The sequence below is a fragment of the Musca vetustissima genome, unplaced genomic scaffold (assembly GCF_032173495.1).
Source record: "Musca vetustissima isolate MV318-11 ecotype Yass unplaced genomic scaffold, APGP_CSIRO_Mvet_v1 utg4932, whole genome shotgun sequence".
Lineage (NCBI taxonomy): Eukaryota > Metazoa > Arthropoda > Insecta > Diptera > Muscidae > Musca > Musca vetustissima.
The window spans coordinates 48,372-71,534 of record NW_026886500.1 but is presented as its reverse complement, the minus strand read 5'-3'; the positions used below and the strand labels follow the sequence as shown (position 1 = coordinate 71,534).

The 23,163-nt window shown below is 34.2% G+C and overlaps 1 protein-coding gene across 1 annotated transcript in view; it reads right to left on the bottom strand.

The window, feature by feature from the left end:
* Positions 1-7,372: 7,372 nt before the first annotated feature.
* LOC133333982 (cell adhesion molecule Dscam2-like) overlaps positions 7,373-23,163 on the bottom strand; it is a gene marked incomplete at its 3' end in the record, with an annotated part of 30,785 nt that continues 14,994 nt past the window's right edge. The window contains exons 2-5 of the mRNA XM_061542289.1: positions 16,684-17,016; positions 16,198-16,359; positions 12,513-12,659; positions 7,373-7,490 (exon numbers count right to left, since the gene is read on the bottom strand). Of these exons, the coding sequence (XP_061398273.1) occupies positions 7,373-7,490; positions 12,513-12,659; positions 16,198-16,359; positions 16,684-17,016 (760 nt within the window). The remainder of the gene's footprint in view (positions 7,491-12,512; positions 12,660-16,197; positions 16,360-16,683; positions 17,017-23,163) is intronic.

Sequence of the window (23,163 nt, the reverse complement as noted above, 5' to 3'; positions counted from 1 at the left end):
TTTATAATCTAAAAGGAGATTTCTGTGCTTTGTGTGCGTTGCACTGCACACTGACTGCGCTCGGTAGACTATTTAAGTGGATCCATTCTTTGTACACGTTTACACATTTCTTGGACAGCTATACATACAGCGTCACAGACACATTCATAGACATATGTATGCGTTTACAACTCCGACATCAATTTATGCCACTATTTACGTTAGCTTATGTCTGTGGCCCTATAGTTATCTTAACTTAGTGGTATGTACATGCATATATGTATGTACATGTATCTACTGAATAATCTCATTTGGCCCTTTGAAGTATATACACACATGTATATACATTAGGGTACACCAAGTTTGAATAGAACATCTATGTTGGAATGAGAATAAAAGTAGTTTATATCACAAAAATCTGCCTTTCTATTCAAATTATTATACAGAGATAGCAATATTGAAAATAAAGAATGGAAATTACATACATAATACTTTGGTATAGCTCCCATATAACCGTACTTCCCAATATTCGGAACATTGCTTTTGGACTCGTTATTTCAATCCAATCACATTTCAACCCAATCACATTTTCAATGTAATCACCTGAAATTCTCTATTTTAGACTCACTGAGTGGAAAATCTTCCTACTAAAAATTATCAATATTGGATAACTCCACATAACGATAACCTCAATATTCAGTATCAGAATATCCCAATATAGCGGCATCCCCAAATATTCGGTATCTATATAAAAAATAACTACAAATATTTGTCCACTGTTTAGGGGAGATTTTTTCTTAATGATAATTCAAACGATAACATTTTATCTAAACTCCACAAAATACCTAAATTTGGGATATAGGGTTATATACGGAAGGGGGATGCATTTTGTATATTTTATTGTAAATTGGCTTCTAGTAGTTTGGTTATCCTTTGAAACAATTAAATACAAAAGAATATATATAGGGACCTTAAATTGGACGAAGATATATATGGGAGCTTTATCTAAATCTGACACACATCATTCTACACTTAATTCAGTACGGTATATATATATATATATATATATATATATCTAAAATCGGATGATGTATATCGGAGCTATATCTAACTCTGAACCGATTTTTAGGAAACTTAACACACATCATTCTATACCTCATTCATTACGCTGTGCTAAATTTCGTGCAAATCGAAAGATATATAAGGAGAAACTATATATGAAAGCTATATCTAAATCTGAACCGATTTTTATGAAGCTCAGCACACATCATTCTAGGCCTAATTCAGTACGCTATACCAAATTTCGTGCAAATCGGAACATATATAGGGACTTTGGTGCACCATTTACATTAAATCGGACGAAAATATATATGGGAGCATATATAAATCTGAACTGATTTTTCCCAATTTCAATAGGGTTCGTCCTTGGGCCAAATAAGTGACCTATGCCAAATTTCATCCAAATCGGATCATAAATGCGAACTGTACTTTGTTCACAAAAATACATGGACGGACGGACCGACGGACAGACAGACATGCGTAAATCGACTCAGAAAGTGATTCTATGCATATTCTCAAAAGGAACCATGTGTCTATCTCGTTTCCTTTTGTCTGTTACAAACATATGCACAAAGCCATAATACCCTGTACCACAGTATGGTGAAGGGTATAATGAGAGTACCATTATATGGGGCTACCCGGAAATTTTGGCAAATATTGATAATTTTTACTCAATGAGAATCCAAATATAAAATTATAACCAATTTTATAAAAACACCATATCCAAGAATGTTAAATTACAACAACTGTGGTTGAACATGCGTTTTGGACCATCAATAAACACTATATTATACCTGTCAAAAATAATCTGGAAAAAATATAAATAAGAATAAAGTCCTAAAAATGAGTTGTGACCTGATCATGAGGTCCCATTTCTTATGCAAGGTATATGCAAAAAATCATAGTTCTATTGGCTAAATCGAAATATACTTTTATTATTATTAGAGTAACTTCGTGTAATGTGGACCACCATTTTCTTTTTATACCCTTCAACACACTGTGGTACAGGGTATTATGTCTTTGTGCATATGTTTGTAACAGGCAAAAATAATCAAGATAGACACATGGTTCCTTTTGAGAATATGCATAGAACCACTTTCTGAGTCGATTTACACATGTCGTCTGTCCGTCCGTCCGTCTGTCCATGTTAAATTGTAAACAAAGTACAGGTCGCATTTATGATCCGAATTGGATGAAATTTGGCACAGCTCACTTAATTGGCCCAAGGAAAATTGAAATTGGAGAAAATCGGTCCACGTTTAGGCATAGCTCCCATATAAGGGTACCCCCAAATTTTCGGTATTTTGAGGTTCTTGAGCGCGTTTTTGACTGAATTCGCTGAAATTTGGTACTTTGAGCTCTTATTGGGTAGCAAATCTCCCTACCAAAAATTATAAATAAAGGTCCATTTTTTCGGATAACCCCCATATAAGGGTACCCCAAATTTTCGGTATTTTGGGGGTTTTGATCGAATTTTTCGACCGAATTCGCTGAAATTTGGTACGTTGAATTCTTATTGAGTAGCAAATCTCCCTACCAAAAATTATAAATAAATTCAATTTCAATTTCTTCGGAGAGCCTCCATATAAGGGTACCCTCAATTTTCGGTATTTTCGGGTTCTTGGGCTCGTTTTATAACTGAATTCTCTGAAATTTTGTACATTGGGTTCTTATTGGGTACAAAATTACTCCACTAAAAATTATAAATATAGGTCCAGTTTTTCTGGTAGTCCCCGTATAACGGTACCCCCAAATTTTTGGTATTTTGAGGTTCTGATCGTATTTTTCGACCGAATTGACTGTAATTTAGTACGTCGAGTTCTTATTAGGTAGCTAATCTCTCCGCTATAAATGATAATTATTGGTCAATTTTTTCTGGTAGCCCCCATATAAGGGTACCACCCAATTTTCGGTATTTTGAGGTTCTTGAACAAAATTCTTTTTATACCCTTTACCACACTGTGGTACAGGGTATTATGTCGTTGTGCATATGTTTGTAACAGGCAAAAGGAAACGAGATGGTTCCTTTTGAGAATATGCATAGAATCACGTTTTGAGTCGATTTAAGCACAAAATTTGGCACAGCGTATCAAATTAGGTCTAGAATGATGTGTGTTAAGTTTCTTGAAAATCGGTTCTGATTTAGATATAGCTTCCATATATATTTTCGTCCGATTTAATGTAAATGGTGCACCAAAGTCCCTTAATTTTTTTCGGTTTGCACTAAATTTGGCACAGCGTAATGAATTAGGTCTAGATGTGTGTTAAGTTTCCTGAAATCGGTTCAGATTTGGATATAGCTTCTGTATCTGACCAAATGAACAATTTAGTATTGGTTGCAGAATGACGTGTTTATGGTTACAATTTCATTTTACTGGTCCTTTAAAAATGCGACGTCTGTTAGGATTCATCTGTTGAATATACTCAAAGTGGTGAAGGGTATCATATAGTCGGCCCCGTCTGACTTTACTACTTTCCTTACTGTGTTGATATTGTGGGTGTAACAACGGTAAAAAATAAAAACAAATTGTTTCCACAACATAGTAGATTTGTTGGCTAAATATATTCCAGGTCAAATAATATTTATATTTGTCTATAAAAATGTTATTGCATTAAATTTCAAAAAAAACTCTAAACTGCGAATAAAAATAACTTGGCTGGTAATGTGGACCAGTATATGTGCGTAAAGAGGATCAGTAAGTTAAATGTAGGTTGTGGATTGGTTGTGATAATTTTCAAATTATTGCACTCTTGGGTAACAATGAATGCAAAAATATATGGGCTTATGTTTTGGAATAGTCCCATTTGCGGTATTTTGAAGGTCCTTGCTTCATTATCCAACCGAAGCACCGGTAATTTCGCATATCGAGTTTTCAGAGGATAGAATACCTACTCGCATATTAAATGCGCCCATGTTTTGAACTCGTCCTCAGAAAAAGGTGCCAATTTTTATAGTGGTCCACATTACCCGACATTGAATATTTTTATTTAAAAATAATTATCGGCTTCAAAAATGACTAAGAATTTAAAAATCACCGATTGTAATTACAGATAAAAGTATATTTTTGTAAAAAAAAACAAGAAAACCACATAACTTCTTTATATTCGAGAAAAAACTAGTGTTCGACTATTTTGCAAAAAAATTCGACTATTGTGCTAAAAAAAATTTCAAATCACACATTTACAATCAGAGCTACATTTTCTACTACTAAATTTTCAACTTTGCAATTATTTATTAAAAAGCAAGTTTGATGTTCTTTTTTCACTAATTAGGAAAACATTTATCAAGGCGGCATTGATCTTTTTCAAGCATTTTCTTAGATATGGAAGTTACTCTAGAGACCTCCTGCGAGTATTTTAAGGTCGTGCAAATTTAATATACACTTCACAACCATAGATGTATAACACATTTGTAAAGATATAACATTCTTCTTTTATAACATGGGACACCCTAATGTACAAACTATGTATACATGGTATATATACTATATACATACATCTTCTATTATGATGGGTCATTTATAACGACTCTTTTATTTATCTTTACTAATCAAATTTGTTTTGGTCATATTATTATTGTAATTCGATTTATTATGAATACAATTCGCTACGATACCATGAAAGGTGTTCTAAACCTGAGCATCTAAACTAGACATTTTATGAATCTCGATCAAAACCAACAGTAACACAATCACACAAACACACATTGCTTATATACGTTATTAAGTTAAGTTTCACGGAAACTCAACACTAATTTTATAAAGTTCATGTAATTTTTGTGGCATTGGTTATGACTAACCTAATGCGACATACTCGATTGGAACCTAATACGGTAATTCGTAACATTACCTCTAAACGCTTATGAGTTTATCTGCAGTAGTTATAGTTATTACTTATTAATTTGTGTATGAAATTCAAATATGTGTACGAATTTTATTATTAGTATGGAAAGAGTCATACAGACCACCACATGTCATTAGCTAACATATTATTAGACATGAAATAAGTCATTAATTTCTGAATACTTATGCTGTTTCTTTTTTATTTCCAATTAAGACGAAATCCTTAACTTCCAAGAAATAATTTATTTTCTTATTTCATAGTAGGCAATTTATTTATATTCAACTTTTCATTTAAGGGAACACCTCCCCATCTCGATTTTAATTTTTCAAGATTTTCAATGGGCTGGTAAATCAATACCAATGCATGTTAAGGTTTGTAACTTTGCACATACATATTTGATATTTGAAGATGACAACTAATTTACAAAAAAAAATTTTGTAATTGTTTTGTTGTTGTTTTTGTAATTAAAAAAAGTCCTTATTTTTGATGGCGGCATGATAACTCCTCACTGGAACATCGGAATCCGACAAATATTGACTTCGCTCTAAAATTAACAAAATGGCGGACCTTTGAAAAAATATTTTTGGAAAATCGCCGATTTTTGACTAAAAACCAAGTTAAAAAATAAGGATGGTCCTCACCGATTGGCTTTATCCTAGTTCATACGATAGCTATACACTCACAGAGAAACGTGTAAAAATTTGGAATCAATTGGGTCATTAGTGTTTGAGTTATCGTGCCCGCCATTCGCAAAAGAGAAAAACGCGTTTAAAGTTTGAGAAGCCCTTATGCCGTCACTTGATGCTGACACAATAAATCGGCTATATCGTCAAGAGTTCTTGAGATTTTCACTTGAGATTTTGTAGGGACATTCTTGAATTAGTGTAGATTCGAATTAAATAAAAAAATTTGACCCCGAGAACGGGGGGGGTCCCATAACGTATGTAATGGTAATTAAAGGCAAGGAATATTTTATTGTCCGGCACATTGTTGTCAGGCACATTCGTTACAGCGAAAAATTCGTTATATCGCGAAGTTTTTTAAAGTTCCAATTTTTTAAATAAACAAAAAATCACACTTTAACGGGTTTCTAACAAAAAATATAATAATTAACATAATAACAAGTTTATAAAATAGACTTTATTTAACATGTTTCGGAATGTCCGATTAGGGCCAAATATGTAAGAAAATAATGATATCTAATCGATTGGTGCCAAGTCCGGATTGAATGGCGGGTGTATTAAAACTTCCCAACCAAGCTCCCGAAATTTCTGGCGAGTCACTGTAGATGTGTGTGGCCTAGCTTTGTACTAAATGATTGGTGTGGCACCCAAACATCGAGCTTCTTTTTGAATCCAGAATCCATTTACACAAAGGTTTAAAACAGTTTTATGATCGATTTTTAGATCCTTCTCGATGTTACTACTGCTAAGAAGCCGGTCAACTTCGATCATGGATTTATTTTTCCCCAACCTAATATAAAATCGAACGAAACTATATATGTGAGCCTTATCTAAGTCTGAACCGATTTCAATAAAAGTTCGTATACATCAATCTGGACCTAATTCAGTACGCTATGCTAAATGTTGTCTCAATCGGAAAAATATTGGGTGTTTGGTGCACCATTTGTATACAATTGGACGAAACTAACTATGGGAGCTGTATCTAAATCTGAACCGATTTCAATGAAATTTTGCTTACATCTATCCGTGCATAATTTAGTACGATGTGAAAAATTTTGTCTCAATCGGACAAATATTGGATAATTGAAATAAAATCGTAGCAAACTATATATGATAGATATATCTAAATCTAAACCGATTTCAACGATAAATCGCATACTTCAAACTGCACCTAATTATCACAAACGTACAAACTTTGAGAGTTTGGTGCACAATTTACATCAAACTGAACCTATACCATATTCTGGATCGATTTTATCCAATTTAGGACGGAGAGACGGACACAAATAAATCGACTCAGAAAGTGATTCTATGCATACTCTCAAAAGGAGCCATGTGACTATCTCGTTTACTTTTGAAATTGTTGCTTCCTGTTATAACCTTAAATAATATTTTTTACCATGTTCCTTAAAATCCAATTAAAAAAAGCCAACTACTGGCAAATATAAAACACTTTAGAAAATTCCAACGAATGAGATAATCCACCTTGTGTTATAGCAACCATAAAATATTTACTTTTGATACAAATGAACTCTTAATAAATTCAAGTAATTCTTATTAACATTATGAGTAATTCTTGCTTATTTATTTGCATTTTTCTTCAAATGCATTACAGTAATTCTACAAACTGCGTATAAGTTATTTATTCTATGAAAATATTTATGTTTGAAGTTCCTTTGCTTTCAACGGTCTAACAAAAGCATTTCCTTTGTTTGGCAACCACTAATTAAAAATTATTAAACTATTCACATTGACGATGTAATTTCTACTTCACATCAGCTAATACACATCAAGTACATTGAACTTACCTATATTCCGGTGATGGACAGCCCTGTGCCACACACAATAAAACGGCACCTTCATCCTGGGAAACCTGCACATGTGCTGTATGCTCGACAACGCTTGGTGATATGATGCCGCGATGAGCTGAAATCATGAACGGGAAGAAAGGGAGGAAAAAAACGACAAGTTTTAATTAAATTGCATCAAACACTTGACAGGTACTGCTGTAATCCTAGCAGCCAGCTTTCTACTCTTCATTAGGATCTTTGCAGCACGTTAGGAGATTGCCCGGCTCACAGACTGGCTGGCAGGTATGTTGGGTGTGTTGTTTGTTAAAAACATTGCAAGATGTGTAGACAACAACGTTAAAAAGATAATTAGCCAGCTGCTAGTTACTGCGGATGACTTCAGGCATAGTTCATAGATCCGGTAGCTAAGCTTTTGGTAATGAATGCAGTCTGATGTAAGTAATACCGTTACCGTATTTAGCTACGTTAATGGCACAAATACAATTATAAATGTTGAATGCAACAATTTTCCTGGTTATGGAAAAAATAAATAGCTAGGATGATGGGGTAGAACTTCCTTACTCGGAGTACAATAGATGTAGGCATTATGAAATGCCTTGATAAAGTAAACATTAAAGGTAAGGTGCAAGGTTGGTACCTCCACATTTGTCCTAGAAGTCAAACGAAATTTTATAGAGTCCCTCCTTAATGGCATATTTACACAAATTGGAATGAATTTGATTTACATGTTATTATATATATATATATATATATATATATATTTGTTATTTTCAATTTAGTCAGTGTTTCAAACGTACGATCCCTAAAGACAATTATTGTATTTTTCATCGTTATTCAACACCAAATGGCAGAATAAATATTAAGTTGTGTTATTACATAAGCAATTTTATACTTATGTACATTTCTGTATCAAGATTTAAAACATAAATATCTCTAATTTATTAAATATCTTTACTATTTTTTTTTTAAATACCACTTTTACTTTGTTTATATGCAAAATTGGATGAAGCTATTAAAAACCAGTAAGGAAAGTTCAAAAGTCGGATGTGATAACCCTCACAACCTTGTGTATGCACAAGAGATGTAACTACGATTCGTATTGCATTTCTATGTACATGTACAATAACAGGTATAACATCTTTGGAGGACGAATGACATGAAGAAAATATAGGAATCTATTTTAATTAATCCAAACACAGGGCATTTTAAAATGTATATAAACTTTCTTATACATTGGAGTCGAACAAATCTGTGTATGTAAATCGGTATACGACAAGCTTTAAAAATACAAAATAGTCAGAGAACACAGGTCTTTATAAAAATAAAATGGTGTTTTCTCTACACCGCCTAATAGGTTTTTATACAGGCATATTGCTCTCTGCAGACCTTTGGCCTCTAAACACTTTTAATTGCCCTCTGGACAGACCAATTGGCCTTTATATAGACCTGCCTCTCTCTGAAGACCTATTGGTCTTTATAAATCAATTTGTAAATGCAAGTGTCCTTATAAATAAAATGAGGATTTTTTTAAATTAACCTGGTCTACTGAACTCGGGAGTTGGATGCACCATTTGCATAAAATCGGACGAAAATTGGAGCTTTAGTTATAACTGAATTGATTTAAAAAAACCTTTCCTTAAGGGAACCCCACCCATTCTCGATATTAATTTTTCAAGAATTTCAATGGGCTGTTAAATCAATACCAATGCTTCTTAAGGTTTGTAACTTTGCACATATATATTTGAAGATTTAAAAGAGAAGAAAAATAATTTAAAAAAAAATTTGTTATTGTTTTGTTGTTGTTTTTGTAATTAAAGAAAAGTCCTTATTTTTGATGGCGGGCATGATAACTCCTCACTGGAACATCGGAATCCGAAAATTCCAACGGTGTTAGAAAGAGTACATGTCTGGCTCTCGTATAAACTAGGATTATTGACTTCGCTCTAAAATTAAAAAAATGGTGGACCTTTGAAAAAATATTTTTGAAAAATCGCCGATTTTTTACCAAAAACCAAGTTAACAAATAAGGAAGATCTTCACCGATTGGCTTTATCCTAGTTCATACGAGAGCTATACACTCCCAGAGAAACATTGCAAAATTTGGAACCGATTGGATTATTAGTTTTTGAGTTATCGTGCCCGCCATTCGCAAAAAATGTTTAGAGAAAAACGCGTTTAAAGTTTGAGAAGCCCTTCAGCCGTCACTTGATGCTGACACAATAAATCGGCTATATCTTCAAGAGTTCTTGAGATTTTCACTTGAAATTTTGTAGAGACATTTTTTAATCAGTGTAGATTCGAATTATATCAACAAAATTTTTGACCCCGAGAATGGGTGGGGTCCCCTTAAATCAATCTATAATTATTGAGTACGTTGTGCAAATTTGTGTCATACTCGGACAATCCTTATAATTTTGGTCAGTCTGTACTTAATTTATTACGTTTTTGTCTCAATAGGACCATCATTGTGACTTCGGATAATTGTAGAGAAATCACAATGTCTATACCTATAACAATTCTCTCCAATATAAAATGAAAGTGGGTTTGGTAAATCCACAATCTACACTTAAAGAAAAGACTACCGAAACACGGCAGTATTATGCCAAAGGGTTGCGAGACAGTTTTAAACCAGTAAGGAAAGTAGTAAAGTTGGATTGGGCCGACTATATGCTACCCACTTTTGGGTATATTGTACATATGTAACCTTTTTGAAGGAACAACACATGTCATTCTGCAACCTACTCTAAATTTTGTAAACAGATTTAAAGCAAACTTTTCACACGCTATTTGGTATGCTTAGCTGTTTAAAATGTAATATCAATAAGGCACCCATTGATTATTTGGTCGAAATTATATATGGAAGCTGAGCTACATCTAAATCTGAACCGATTTCAAGAAAACTTGACACACGAAAGGTTGTTACTCTAACAGCACATTGTACAAAATTGTGTGTCAGTCGGTCAAACTTTGGGTTTTTATACCCTACACAACTATGTTGTCAGGGTATTATAGCTTATTGCAGCCCCAAAAGTTTGTAACGCCGCGAAATATTGGTCCTAGACCCACCTTTAAGTATACCGATCGTCATATCTCGAATAGCTGAGTCGATCTAGACATGTGTGTCCGTCCGTCCATTATAATTTGTAAACACGATACAGGCCACAGTTATGGACCAATCTTCGCGAAATTTTGCATGTAGAATGGGTTCTCGCCAATGAAGACCCCTATTGTTTTTGGAAAAGATCGGTTAATATTTAGGGGATGAAATGGACAAAATACCTTATTCGGTTTTCTGGTCGCTCCAGAGGCCACAGTTATGGCCCAAACACCGTGAATTTTTGTATGGAGAAAGGGATTGGGCCAAAGAATAGGCATGCCTGTTTTGATAAAGATCGGTCAATATTTAGCGGGTCAAATAGACCCTGACTTTTGTGTGAAAAATGACAAAATTTTTGTTCTATGGCATATATATTTGCCCCTGAATGACATAAACCCGAGAAGTTTATAGTGTATCCAAGAGGAGTGGTTGAGCTTTAAATTTATACCAATTATATGGTCGTACGTCCCCAGATGTGGGAGTTACACTTAAATATTTACAGGTGAAATTTTCCATGAGGATCCAGGTATTGTCAAGGACAACGCCTATAATTTTCGGTGATGATCAGATAATAATTTTGGGATGAAGTGGACCGTAAACTTTATTTTTTGTGTTTTTTTTTTTTTTTGAGTCGATCTATAGGCCACTTTTGAAACTCCAACATCACAACATAACCTACGGTAAAGAGAATCTGGACAAATGCAGCCCTCGTCTACTGAATATTAGTAATATTTGTTGACCTTTAGTCGGGTGTCAAGAGGGTGTAAATAACGCAAAGTTACATTTTCCTTGAAGTTGTGTAGGGTATCATATGGTAGGCCCCGTCCGACTATTCTGCTCCGCTCACTTGTTATTGCATAATTTACATTAAATCGGACGAAAATATATATAAGCTCGATTTTCTCGAAACTTGGCACACATCATTTTTGACCTAATTCAGTGTCTTATACCAAATTTCGTGCAACTCGAAAGATATTTAGGGGCTTTGGTGCCCCATTTACCTCAAAACGGACGAAAATATATATGGGAGCTATATCTAAATCTGACCCGATTTCCTCGAAACTTGACACACGTCATTCTGGACTTAATTCAGTACCCTATGCCAAATTTCGAGTAAATCGAAATATGTATAGGGACATTGGTGCACCATTTAGATAAAATCGGACTAAAAAATATGGGAGCTATATCTATAACTGAACCGATTTTCGCGAAACTTAGCACACATCATTCCGGGTCTAATTAAGTAGCATATGCAAAATTTCGTGCAAATCGAAAGATACATAGGGACTTTGGTGCTCCATTTACCTTAAATCGGACGAAACTATATACGGGAGCTATATCTAAATCTGAGCCGATTTTTCCCAATTTCAATACGGTTCGCCCTCGGGCCATATAAATGACTTGTGCCAAATGTCATACAAATCGGATCATAACTGCGACTTACTCTTTTTACAATTTAACATCTACAGGCGGATAGACGGACGGACATGCATAAATCGACTCAGAAAGTGATTCTATGCATATTCTCAAAATGAACCATGTGTCTATCTCGTTTCCTTTTGCCTGTTACAAACATATGCACAAAGACATAATACAGAGTTTGGTGAAGGGTATAAAAACAAATCTCTATTACTAGCACGCTTTATTAAAAATACGAAATTTTGGATACATGTTTTGGCAATATTCACTTTTCAATACCAATTGAATTTAATTAACATTTTAACTTTAATTAGGCCAATGTCAATTAAGCATTTTCACATTTTGATATTATGATATTAAATAAAATGTACTTTTTAGTTAGAATTTTCTATATGACAGAAAATGCTTAATGATAGTAATTCAATTATGAATATATTTTTGTCTATAGAGACTTTTCCAGTTAGGTATTTCATTTGACATTTTTTGCCATTATCAAATATAATACATTGATTACATAGAATATAACCAACTTAATGTGTACATTTTCATTAATCATATTATATTTGAATATTTGCAACATTTTCAAATTTATTGCAACCCACTCATAATTTATTTACTTACAATTTATTCTCAGTCTCGTAGGTGAACTGACAACAACTTGACGTGTCAGTCGATGCATGCTCCGACATCGAAACGATTGGGATTCATCACTCTCCTGTAGATTATGAATAAGTAATTCACCGGTGGGTAGGAGATGAAATTTTCCATCTGCAAAAAATTAAATAAAATAAAAATACAATTCTATTTTTATGGTTTGACAAGAATTGATTAAAATTTAATATTTAATAAATGTGTGGATGTATGCGTTGAGAAGATATGTCATGTATAGAGAATATTTACTGAAATAATGTTGATTAAATTATTATATTTACTTTTTCATAAAGTTCATAAGTATTGTGTGTGTGTGCCGTATATTAAGTAAACAATTAAATCCTTCAAAATGCTTATGTCTACTGTACATGAGGGATTAAGTGGGGATGCTGAGAATATTTTTATACCCTCCTCCATAGTATGAAGGTTATATTAATTCCGTTTTTCTGTTTTGTAACTCATCTAAATAATAATTTCCGACCCTATAAAGTTTTGATCGCGTTTTTCGACCGAATTGGCTGTAATTTAGCACTTTGAGTTCTTATTGGGTTGCAAATTTCTCAACTAAAAATTTAAAAAAATAGGGTTTTTTTTGGATATAGAGGTAACCCACATTTTGGTATTTTGCACTGTAATTTGGTATTTTGTAGTCTTATATGGTAACAAATCTCCTCCCCACAAAAAAAAAAAAAACAAAAACAGTAAGGAAAGTAGTAAAGTCGGACTGGGCCGACTATATTATACCCTTCACTACTTGGGGTATGTTGTACATATGTATCCTTACAATTGCATGTCCTTCTGCAACCTATGATAAATTTAATTTCATTCGGGAATACTTAGAGTCATACAAGTCTCAATTTGATACGTTGTACAAAATTTCTTGTTAATCGAACAAACATTAGGAGTTTGGTGCACCATTTATGTAAAATCGGACGAATACATATACATATGGGGGAGCTATATCGAAATCTGAAGCGATTTTCCAGAAACATAACAAACATCACTCTAGACTTCATTCAGTACGCTATGCCAAATTTCGTGCAAAATCCTAGAATATATAGGGACTTTGGTACAACTTTTACATATCGGACGAAAATATATATAGGAGCTATATAGAAATCTGAACCGATTTTCCCGAAACCTAACACACATCACTCTAGACTTAATTTAGTACGCTATGCCAAATTTCGGGCAAATCAAAAGATATATATGGACTTTGGTGTACTATTTACCTAAAATCGGACGAAAATATATATGGGAGCTATATCTAAATCTGAACCGATTTTCACGACACACACATCGTTCACACACATCGTTCTAGATTAAGTTCAGTGCGCTATGCCAAATTTCGTGCAAATCAAAGGTATATAGGGACTTTGGTGCATTATTTACCAAAGATCGGACGAAAATATATATGGGAGCTATATCTAAATCTGAACCGATTTTCACGAAATTTCACACACATCGTTCTAGACTTAATTCAGTACGTTATGCCAAATTTCGTGCAAATCCAATGATATATAGGTACTTTCGTGCTCCATTTACCTTAAATCGGACGAATATATATATGGGAGCTATATCTAAATCTGAACCGATTTTTCCCAATTTCAATAGGGTTCGTCCTTGGCCCAAATAAGTGACCTATGCCAACTTTCATCCAAATCGGATCATAAATGCGACCTGTATTTTGTTTACAATTTAACATGGACAGATAGACGGACGGACGGACATGCATAAATCGACTTAGAATGTGATTCTATGCATATTCTCAAAAGGAACCATGTGTCTATCTCGTTTCCTTTTGCCTGTTACAAACATATGCACAAAGACATAATACCCTGTACCACAGTGTGGTGAAGGGTATAAAAATATTAATATTCGCCCATTTTTTCTGGGCTGTCCCCATAATTCTATGAGGATTTAGTCATCTGTTGTAATGATTCCGCCTTATTAGGATATCGTGATAAAAAAATCTAACCTGACGATAACGAAATATATGGGCCAGCATATAGGCATCTCTCCATATAATGATAGCTCCTGAAGGATAGAATTGAGATACAAACCAAGCCAAACAAACCAAAACTATTGTGTTCAAAATTGACATATATTGGTCATTAATTAGGCATAGTCTTCATATAATGATAACAGCAAATATTCGCAAATTCTTACACTATGTAATCAATATTGGTCCCCATTTCAGCATAGTCTTATATAACTTTACAATCTAATCTGCAGTAGCTTGAGGTTTTTATACTCTACCATGCGTTATCAGTATCAGTCCATGTTTTGGGAGTTTCAGATGTCACCATTAAAAATTGGTGAAATTTATATCAAGCAGAGCTCCGATTTGCTCGATTTTACTAGCGAGTGAAAAATACTCCCGAGCGGGAATAGGTAAAGAGTACGAGTTTTTTAGGGAGTATACTCTGCACTCTTTTATTTTGTTTGGAAGTGCTCGCGAGTACTCCTTGTTGAAGAAAAAGAGTGTGAGAGAAAACGTTCGAAATAGAGTAAGAGTTCACTCTAAGAGTGAAATCGAGTGGACAAATAAATTTGGTTGTTTGGTTATTTGTGTGTGTGTGTAGTACCAATTTATTTTTTTTTTTTTTTTGATTTTGATCTTTTGTTTGCTGTGGGGAGATAGATCATTACAAAAATGAAATGACTTACATAAAGAGAACGCAGAAAACGAGCTTGTTGATGCATGCTTTCCCAACAGTACTGCAAACCAAACATCACAAAACAAACAAACAATGCACACAAACAACATCAAGTAAAACAACGGTATCACAAAAAAAAAAAAATAAAAAAAATAATAATAAAAGAGTACTCGGCAAGAGTGTAATCTGCTCGATTTCGAGCGTATTTCACTCCCACTCGAAAACGAGCAAAGCACCTCCGCTCTTATTTGAGTGGCAGAGAAAAATAGAGTAAACTCTATTTACTTTTTCTACTCGCAGGAGTACTCCCGCTCGAATTCGAGCGAGTTTCATTCTTTATTCGAATTCGAGCGAGCATTTCGGAGTCTGATATCAAGTAATATTATAGCCTCAATTTTTCGTATATGATGGAATTTCTTCTTCTTAGTGAGTGAAGAGGAAATCTAGAATATGATCCATTTAATTAACGTTTTCGTCATGATTTAGGGTAGCGACTATTGTGTTTCCAAATATTTACATTTCTTTTACAATCCTACTCAAAAGACAGCGTGTTCTTTTAAAATATTATTCCCGTATTAATCAATCCACTGTGCGCCACGAAACACTTAAACGAATAACGAATTATTTATCACATTCGTTGGGTACAATCAAATAAATACCGGATATGGGGTTTTGTCATTGTCTAGTGCTTTCTGCCAGCGCTAAATCATAATTTTGCCTACAAACATAGACAGGCAACTCGACGAACAAGAAACGAACAAATTTGTAGCTTTTTTATGATTCATATCCTGACATTTCTTGTGTAGTAGCATGAATAAAATCGTTTTGTGGCTGTGTGTGCGTTCGCAATACAAATGTAAAAAGAGGTCCTTGTACGTGCTTTTTTATACGCCACATACATAATTTAATATACGACTGAATAACGATAACTATAAGAATGGGTATGTGAGTGTGTGTGTGTATGAAAGAGTGATAGAGAGAAAGGGTACACTTACCGCCTTGCAATGATGGATATATGTAGATAGCAGGTTCATGAACCCATGAGACCACTCGAACCAATTCCTTTACAAATGTTGGCACTACACAACGCAAAATGGCGGTGCAACCTCGAGATGCAGATAAAACTTCAACATCAACCTTGTAAGCTTGTGCAACGACTGTGGGGCAGCATTGTAAAGAAAAAAGAGAGAAAATCAAATACCGAACATAAATAGGCGAAACAAGAACACAACGAAACATGACAGGAAATGTGTTGCAATAATAAAATAAAAGTCGAATACATTGGTCTACGGTGTTTGCCACAAGACCAACAAAAAGTAAAAAAAAAATAAATAAAAATTGAATGGCATTGCAAATTGATTCAATTAATAAGGGAATGTAATTTGTTGGCGGCAAATAGCACCAAAAAATTCACCTACATAACATTGTGTGACCAAATGCAATGAACACGTAATGAGGATGCCTTCAATCTTCACACTTACCAGCTCTGACTTGTACATCACGGGAAACTACACGTCCAACACTGTTGCTGGCAACGCAACGATATATTGTGTTGTGCACATCCTGATGATAGGCGGCAGCCGGAAATGGCAAAAGTACGAGAGTGCCATTGCGCAGCACCCGGCGTACACCATGAATTTCCGTTACAGCAGTGCCGTCTGCATGCACCCAGTCGATGGACGGTTGAGGGCTGCCCGAGGCCGAACAATCCAGCCAACCGCCTGAAGAATTTGAGAACTCAACACGTCCTGGCGGTTCCATAACAAAACCCGGACCGCGTAAATGTGTTTCGTAGACTTCCGCCAACAGAGCATCTGTAAAAAGAGAGAAAACAACAAAATTACAAAAAGAAAACAAAATGAATAAAAATACACATACATACATATGTAATATAAAAAAATGAAATTACTGACACACACATACATATGCAATAAATACGTGGACATGTATATGTGCGTGATAATACAAATGATAAAGATATAACAGCCTCTGTTTATTGAATTGAAAATAATTTTAAGCAATATCTGTTATATGGTGGCGGTTCAATTAAAAAACGCAATTTCAAATATCATGAAGTCGGTCCCATCACAATTTGATGCTTTCATTACCGGGTATCATATTTTACTCTTATGTGGTTTGGACTTATATTGAATATGATTTGGTAAGATTTTTAAAGCATATGTAAAGCGTATAGAGAATTTAAAATTTGCGCATAGGGTGATTTCAGTTTGGACTATAATTTACAAACGAACAACGCTTGAAAATCATCGAATTTTATTATAACAAATAAAACCAGTAAGGAAACTTTGGGTGTATTCAACAGATGAATCTTAACAGACCTCGTATTTTTAAAGGACCAGTAAAATGAAATTGGATCCATAAACATGTCATTATGCAACCGATACTAAATTTTTCATTTGGTCAGATATAGAAGCTATATCTAAATCTGAACCGATTTCAAGAAGCTTAACACACATCATTCTAGACCTAATTCATTACACTGTGCCAAATTTCGTGCAAACCGCAAGATATTAAATGGTGCAGCAAACCATTTACATTAAATCGGACGAAAATTTATAAGGGAGCTATGTCTAAATCTGAACCGGTTTTCAGGAAACTTAACACACATCATTCTAGACCTAATTCATTACGCTGTGCCAAATTTCGTGCAAATCGAAAGATATATAGGCACTTTGGTGGACCATTAGTACTAAATCGGACGAAAATATATATGGGAGCTGAACAGATTTTCAGGAGATTTAACACACATCATTCTAGACCTAATTCATCACGCTGTGCCAAATTTCGTGAAAATCGAAACATATATAGGGACTTTGGCGCACCATTTATACTAAATCGGACGAAAATATATATGGGAGCTATATCTAAATCTGAACCGATTTTCAGGAAACTTAACACACATCATTCTAGACCTAATTCATTACGCTGTACCAAATTTCGTGCAAATCGAAAAATATATAGGGAATTTGGTGCACCATTTACATTAAATCGGACGAAAATATATATGGGAGCTATATCTAAATCTGAACCGATTTTCAGGAAACTTAACATACATCATTCTAGACCTAATTAATCACGCTGTGCAAAATTTCGTTCAAATCGAAAGACATATAGGGACTTTGGCGCACCATTTATACTGAACCGATTTTTCCCAATTTCAATAGGGTTCGTCCTTGGGCCAAATAAGTGAGCTGTGCCAAATTTCATCCAAATCGGATCATAAATGCGACCCCGACTTTGTTCACAAAAATACATGGACGGACAGACGGACATGCGTAAATCGACTCGGAAAGTGATTCTATGCTTATTCTCAAAAGGAACCATGCGTCTATCTCGTTTCCTTTTGCCTGTTACGAACATATGCACAAAGACATAATACCCTGTACAACAGTGTGGTGAAGGGTATAAAAATTGTCAGTCGGTATTGCCGGCAAATATATACCCTCAGCCTTTTGTTTGCGGAGGTCGTCGGAATTGCACATATGTTTTATCATTCGTTTCATATAAGATATACTTTTATCAAAGAGTTTTCAGGTTTAATGCTGATCAAATCGGTTATTCAATTCGCTTCAAAAAATTAAATTTACAAGTTTATAAAATATTGATCCTTTCTGGGGAGGACTTGATCTAAGCTTTGTAAGGATAATACATTGTGCAAAGTTTGGTTCAAATCGGACATTGAAAATATTGAAATGTTGGCAATTTGAACGTGAACTAATTTTGGAAGAAATATTAAGTTGTGAAAACTTTAAATGAAATTGTTTACTCCCTTCGGGAGTTATCGTGCTAACCAGCCGGCCAGACAGAACTGGACTTAATAAAATATGCTATGCACAATTATGTGTAAATCGGAGAAATATTTGGAGTTTGGTGTACTATATGCATAAAATCCGACGAAACTATAAATGGGAGCTATATCTAAATCTAAACTGATTTCAATAAAACTTTAAAGACATCAAAGTGCAGTTAATTAAGTACCGAAGAAAAAATATTTCTAAATCGGAAGAATATTAGGAGATATATTTAAATCTGAACCAATTTTAACAAAACTCCATCGATAATTAAACTGGACCTAATTCAAATGAGCAAAATATTGGGGTTTTAAGCACCATTTAGATAAAAACGGGCGAAAATAGATATGGGAGATATATCTAAATCTGAATTGATTATTTCCATTTTCAATTTGGTTCGTCCTTAGGCAAAATTTCATCCAAATCGGATCATAAATGCGACCTGTACTTTATTCAAAAGAATACATGGACAGAAAGACTTACATATATCAAGTCAGAAAGTGATTATTTGCATATTCTAAAAAGGAACCAATGTGTCTATTTCTTTAAAAACATATGCACAAAGACATAATACTCTGTATCACAGTATGGTCAAGAATTATGTGGCACTAGTACTCGTATAAATTGCATTTAAAGAAATAAATATTTATCTTCACCATTCAATGACCCAACGATTAACTGCAAATAAAAATATACATTTGCGTAAATGCATTTTAAATCCCTTGCCATAAAAATGCCAGTAACAAATTGTAATTCAAAAATGCTTTCCTTGCATGTGGCGTTTCAAGTTTTCATTTTTTTCTTCTTCACTCAGCAGTAACCAAACACTCACATGCGTCTGCATACATATGCATTTCCATTTAAAAAAAAAAAATATTGCCAAATCGGAAATAGAGGAAAACGACAAAACCACAATAAACTCTGTATAATTCTATTTGAAATATTCTTCAATGTCAAATGAAAAAACCTTTTTGTGGTTCATAAAAGATACAAAAAGCGATGTGTCCTGGTGTGACGGAAACGTCATAGATTCACACCACATACAATTACTTGAAATGGAAATAGAACTGCATAAGACATTTTATTTCCATTCATCCAGTGTGGTCAAGCAGAATTTGACAAGTTTAAGCAGTTTTAGGTATTTTTAGTTTTTTTTTTTTATTTTACAAAATACAAGGGAATTGATTGTATTTTGGGATTTCAATGGGTAAAAAGTTCTCCTGCAGTAACATTCTAGTTAAATTTTCCGTGGAAATTATCAATAAATACATTTTATGTACTTTTGTTCGACTATATTTCAATGCATTTTTTAAATAAAACCAGTAAGGAAAGTTCACCACTTTGGGTACATACAAGAGATGTTAATGCATATAATATCCTGTAGATAGAGCAGACGTAAAATCTTTGAAATTAAATGTGCTATCTAGATAGATATTTGAACCAAAAATTAGTTGGAACTCATTCTGAAATCAATGAAAAATTGCATGTCAACCGGAAGACTTGGATTCTTTGGTGTACCATTTGTTCTATATAATCGCATGGATCTAATTGAGCAACCGTTCCATACACCATCAGTTTTTTGTTATCATTATACCCTTCACCACAATGTACAGGGTATTATGTCTTTGTGCATATGTTTGTAAAGGAACCCATAGTTCCTTTTGAGAATATGCATAGAATCACTTTCTGAGACGATTTATGCATGTCCGTCAGTCCGTCTGTTGGTGTTAAATTGTAAACAATGTACAGGTCGCATTTATAATCCGATTTGGATGAAATTTGGCACAGCTCATTTGTTTGGCCCAAGGACAAACCCTATTGAAATTGGGAAAAATCGGTTCAAATTTAGATATAGCTCCCATATATATTTTCGTCCGATTTAAGGTAAATTGTGGACCAAAGACCCTATATAACTATCGATTTGCACGAAATTTAGTATAACGTACTGAATTGAGCCTAGAGTGATGTCTGCCAATTTTCGAAAAAGTCGGTCCAGATTTAGATATAGCTCCCATATATAGTTTCGTCCGACTTTATGTAAATGGTGCACCAAAGTCCCAACATATCCTACGATTAGCACGAAATTTGGCATAACCTACTGAATTGAGCCTAGAGTGATGCCTGCCCAGCTTCGAGAAAATCGGTCCAGACTTAGATATAGCTCCCATATATAGTTTCGTCCGATTTGATGTAAATGGTGCACCAAAGTCCCTGTATATCTTTCGATTTTCACGAATTTTGGCACAGCGTACTGAATTAAGCCTAGAATGGCGTGTGCTAAGTTTCGTGAAAATCGGTTCAGATTTAGATATAGCTCCCATATATATGTTCTTCCGATTTTATGTAAATGGGGCACCAATGTCCCTATATGTCATTCGATTGGCACGAAGTTTGGCATAGCGTACTGAGTTGAGTCTAGAATGATATGTTCAAAGTTTCGTGACAATCGGTTCGGATTTAGATATAGCTCCCATATATATTTTTGTCCAATTTAATGTAAATGGTGCACCAAAGTCCCCATATATCTTTCGATTTGCACGAAAATTGGCACATCGTAAAGAATTAGTTCTAGAATGATGTGTGTTAAGTTTCCTGAAAATCAGTTCATATTTAGGTATAGCTTCTATATCTTACCAAATGAAATATTTAGTATCGGTTGCAAGATGACATGTTTATGGATCCAATTTCATTTTAGTGGTCCTTTAAAATGTGACGTCTGTTAGGATTAATCTGTTGAATATAACCAAAGTGGTGAAGGGTATCATATAGTCGGCCCCGTCCGACTTTACTACTTTCCTTACTGGTTTAATAGTGCTAAACGATACTTAACAAGTAAACATAACGAAGATTCACCAGGCCAATTTTTATACCATTCGCAGTGGGGAGGGTATTGGAAATATCTAAAATCCATCGAGACACTTCTGTAGCTATGCAAGAACACTTTCCGCAAGAAATTTTTTTATCCAAAGAGACAATGGGACAATGTTAAATTTTCTGCTTTCTGACAATGTGTAAAGAAATAGAGACTTTATCTTGGTTTGATATTACCTTAGCAGCTAAATGCAACAATTTTAAGTAGTGAGAGGTGCAAATATTCTGAGCTGTTATCTTAAATGTGCAGGTATGAATTGTGTTTTTAAATTTCATAAAATTTATTACGTACCTATTTAACTAATACTTCTAGAACGCTTGGTATTCCAAATGGCATATTCTCATGGGATAGAAAATCATCCTAACAAAACTGATGTCCATTAAGATAAATTCGTATTTAACGAGCAGAGACACAATCCATGCATATTAACATTACAGTTAACAGATCTCTGTCAAAGTTAACAGAGCTACTCGAAAAAGTGATATTTTATGAAAAATTGCACCTTTACTAAAAAAATCACATTGTGGAATATCTGAAATAAAATGTTTTTCGACTTTTAATAATTTTTCCTAAATTTGCCCAATTTGGGTATTCGATAATTGCCAGCAGCATTACATATACCAACATATTTAATATGCCCACTCCTGCTAATAGGACAATTCTTCCAGGACAACATGGGTATCGTTGGAAAGGTTATTGAGTCTACTTTCCATTTCTGTAGTTAAAAGTTTCAAAAATGTTGCCGGATGGCGCCGTATTTAACAATTTTTGAAAATATCCTTGATTAAGGATAATTTGGTGCCCATTGGTCCATCAGGACAATTCTTCCAGGACAACATGGGTATCGTTGGAAAGCTTATTGAGTCTACTTTCCATTTCTGTAGTTAAAAGTTTCAAAAATGTTGCCGGATGGCGCCGTATTTAACAATTTTTGAAAATATCCTTGATTAAGGATAATTTGGTGCCCATTGGTCCATCAGGACAATTCTTCCAGGACAACATGGGTATCGTTGGAAAGCTTATTGACTCTACTTTCCATTTCTGTAGTTAAAAGTTTCAAATATGTTGCCGGATTGCGCCGTATTTAACAATTTTTGAAAATATCCTTGATTAAGGATAATTTGGTGCCCATTGGTCAATCGGGACAATTCTTCCAGGACAACATGGGTATCGTTGGAAAGGTTATTGACTCTACTTTCCACTTCAGAAGTGAAAAGTTTCAAAAATGTTTGCCGGATGGCGCCGTATTTAACGATTCTTGAAAATATCCTTGATTA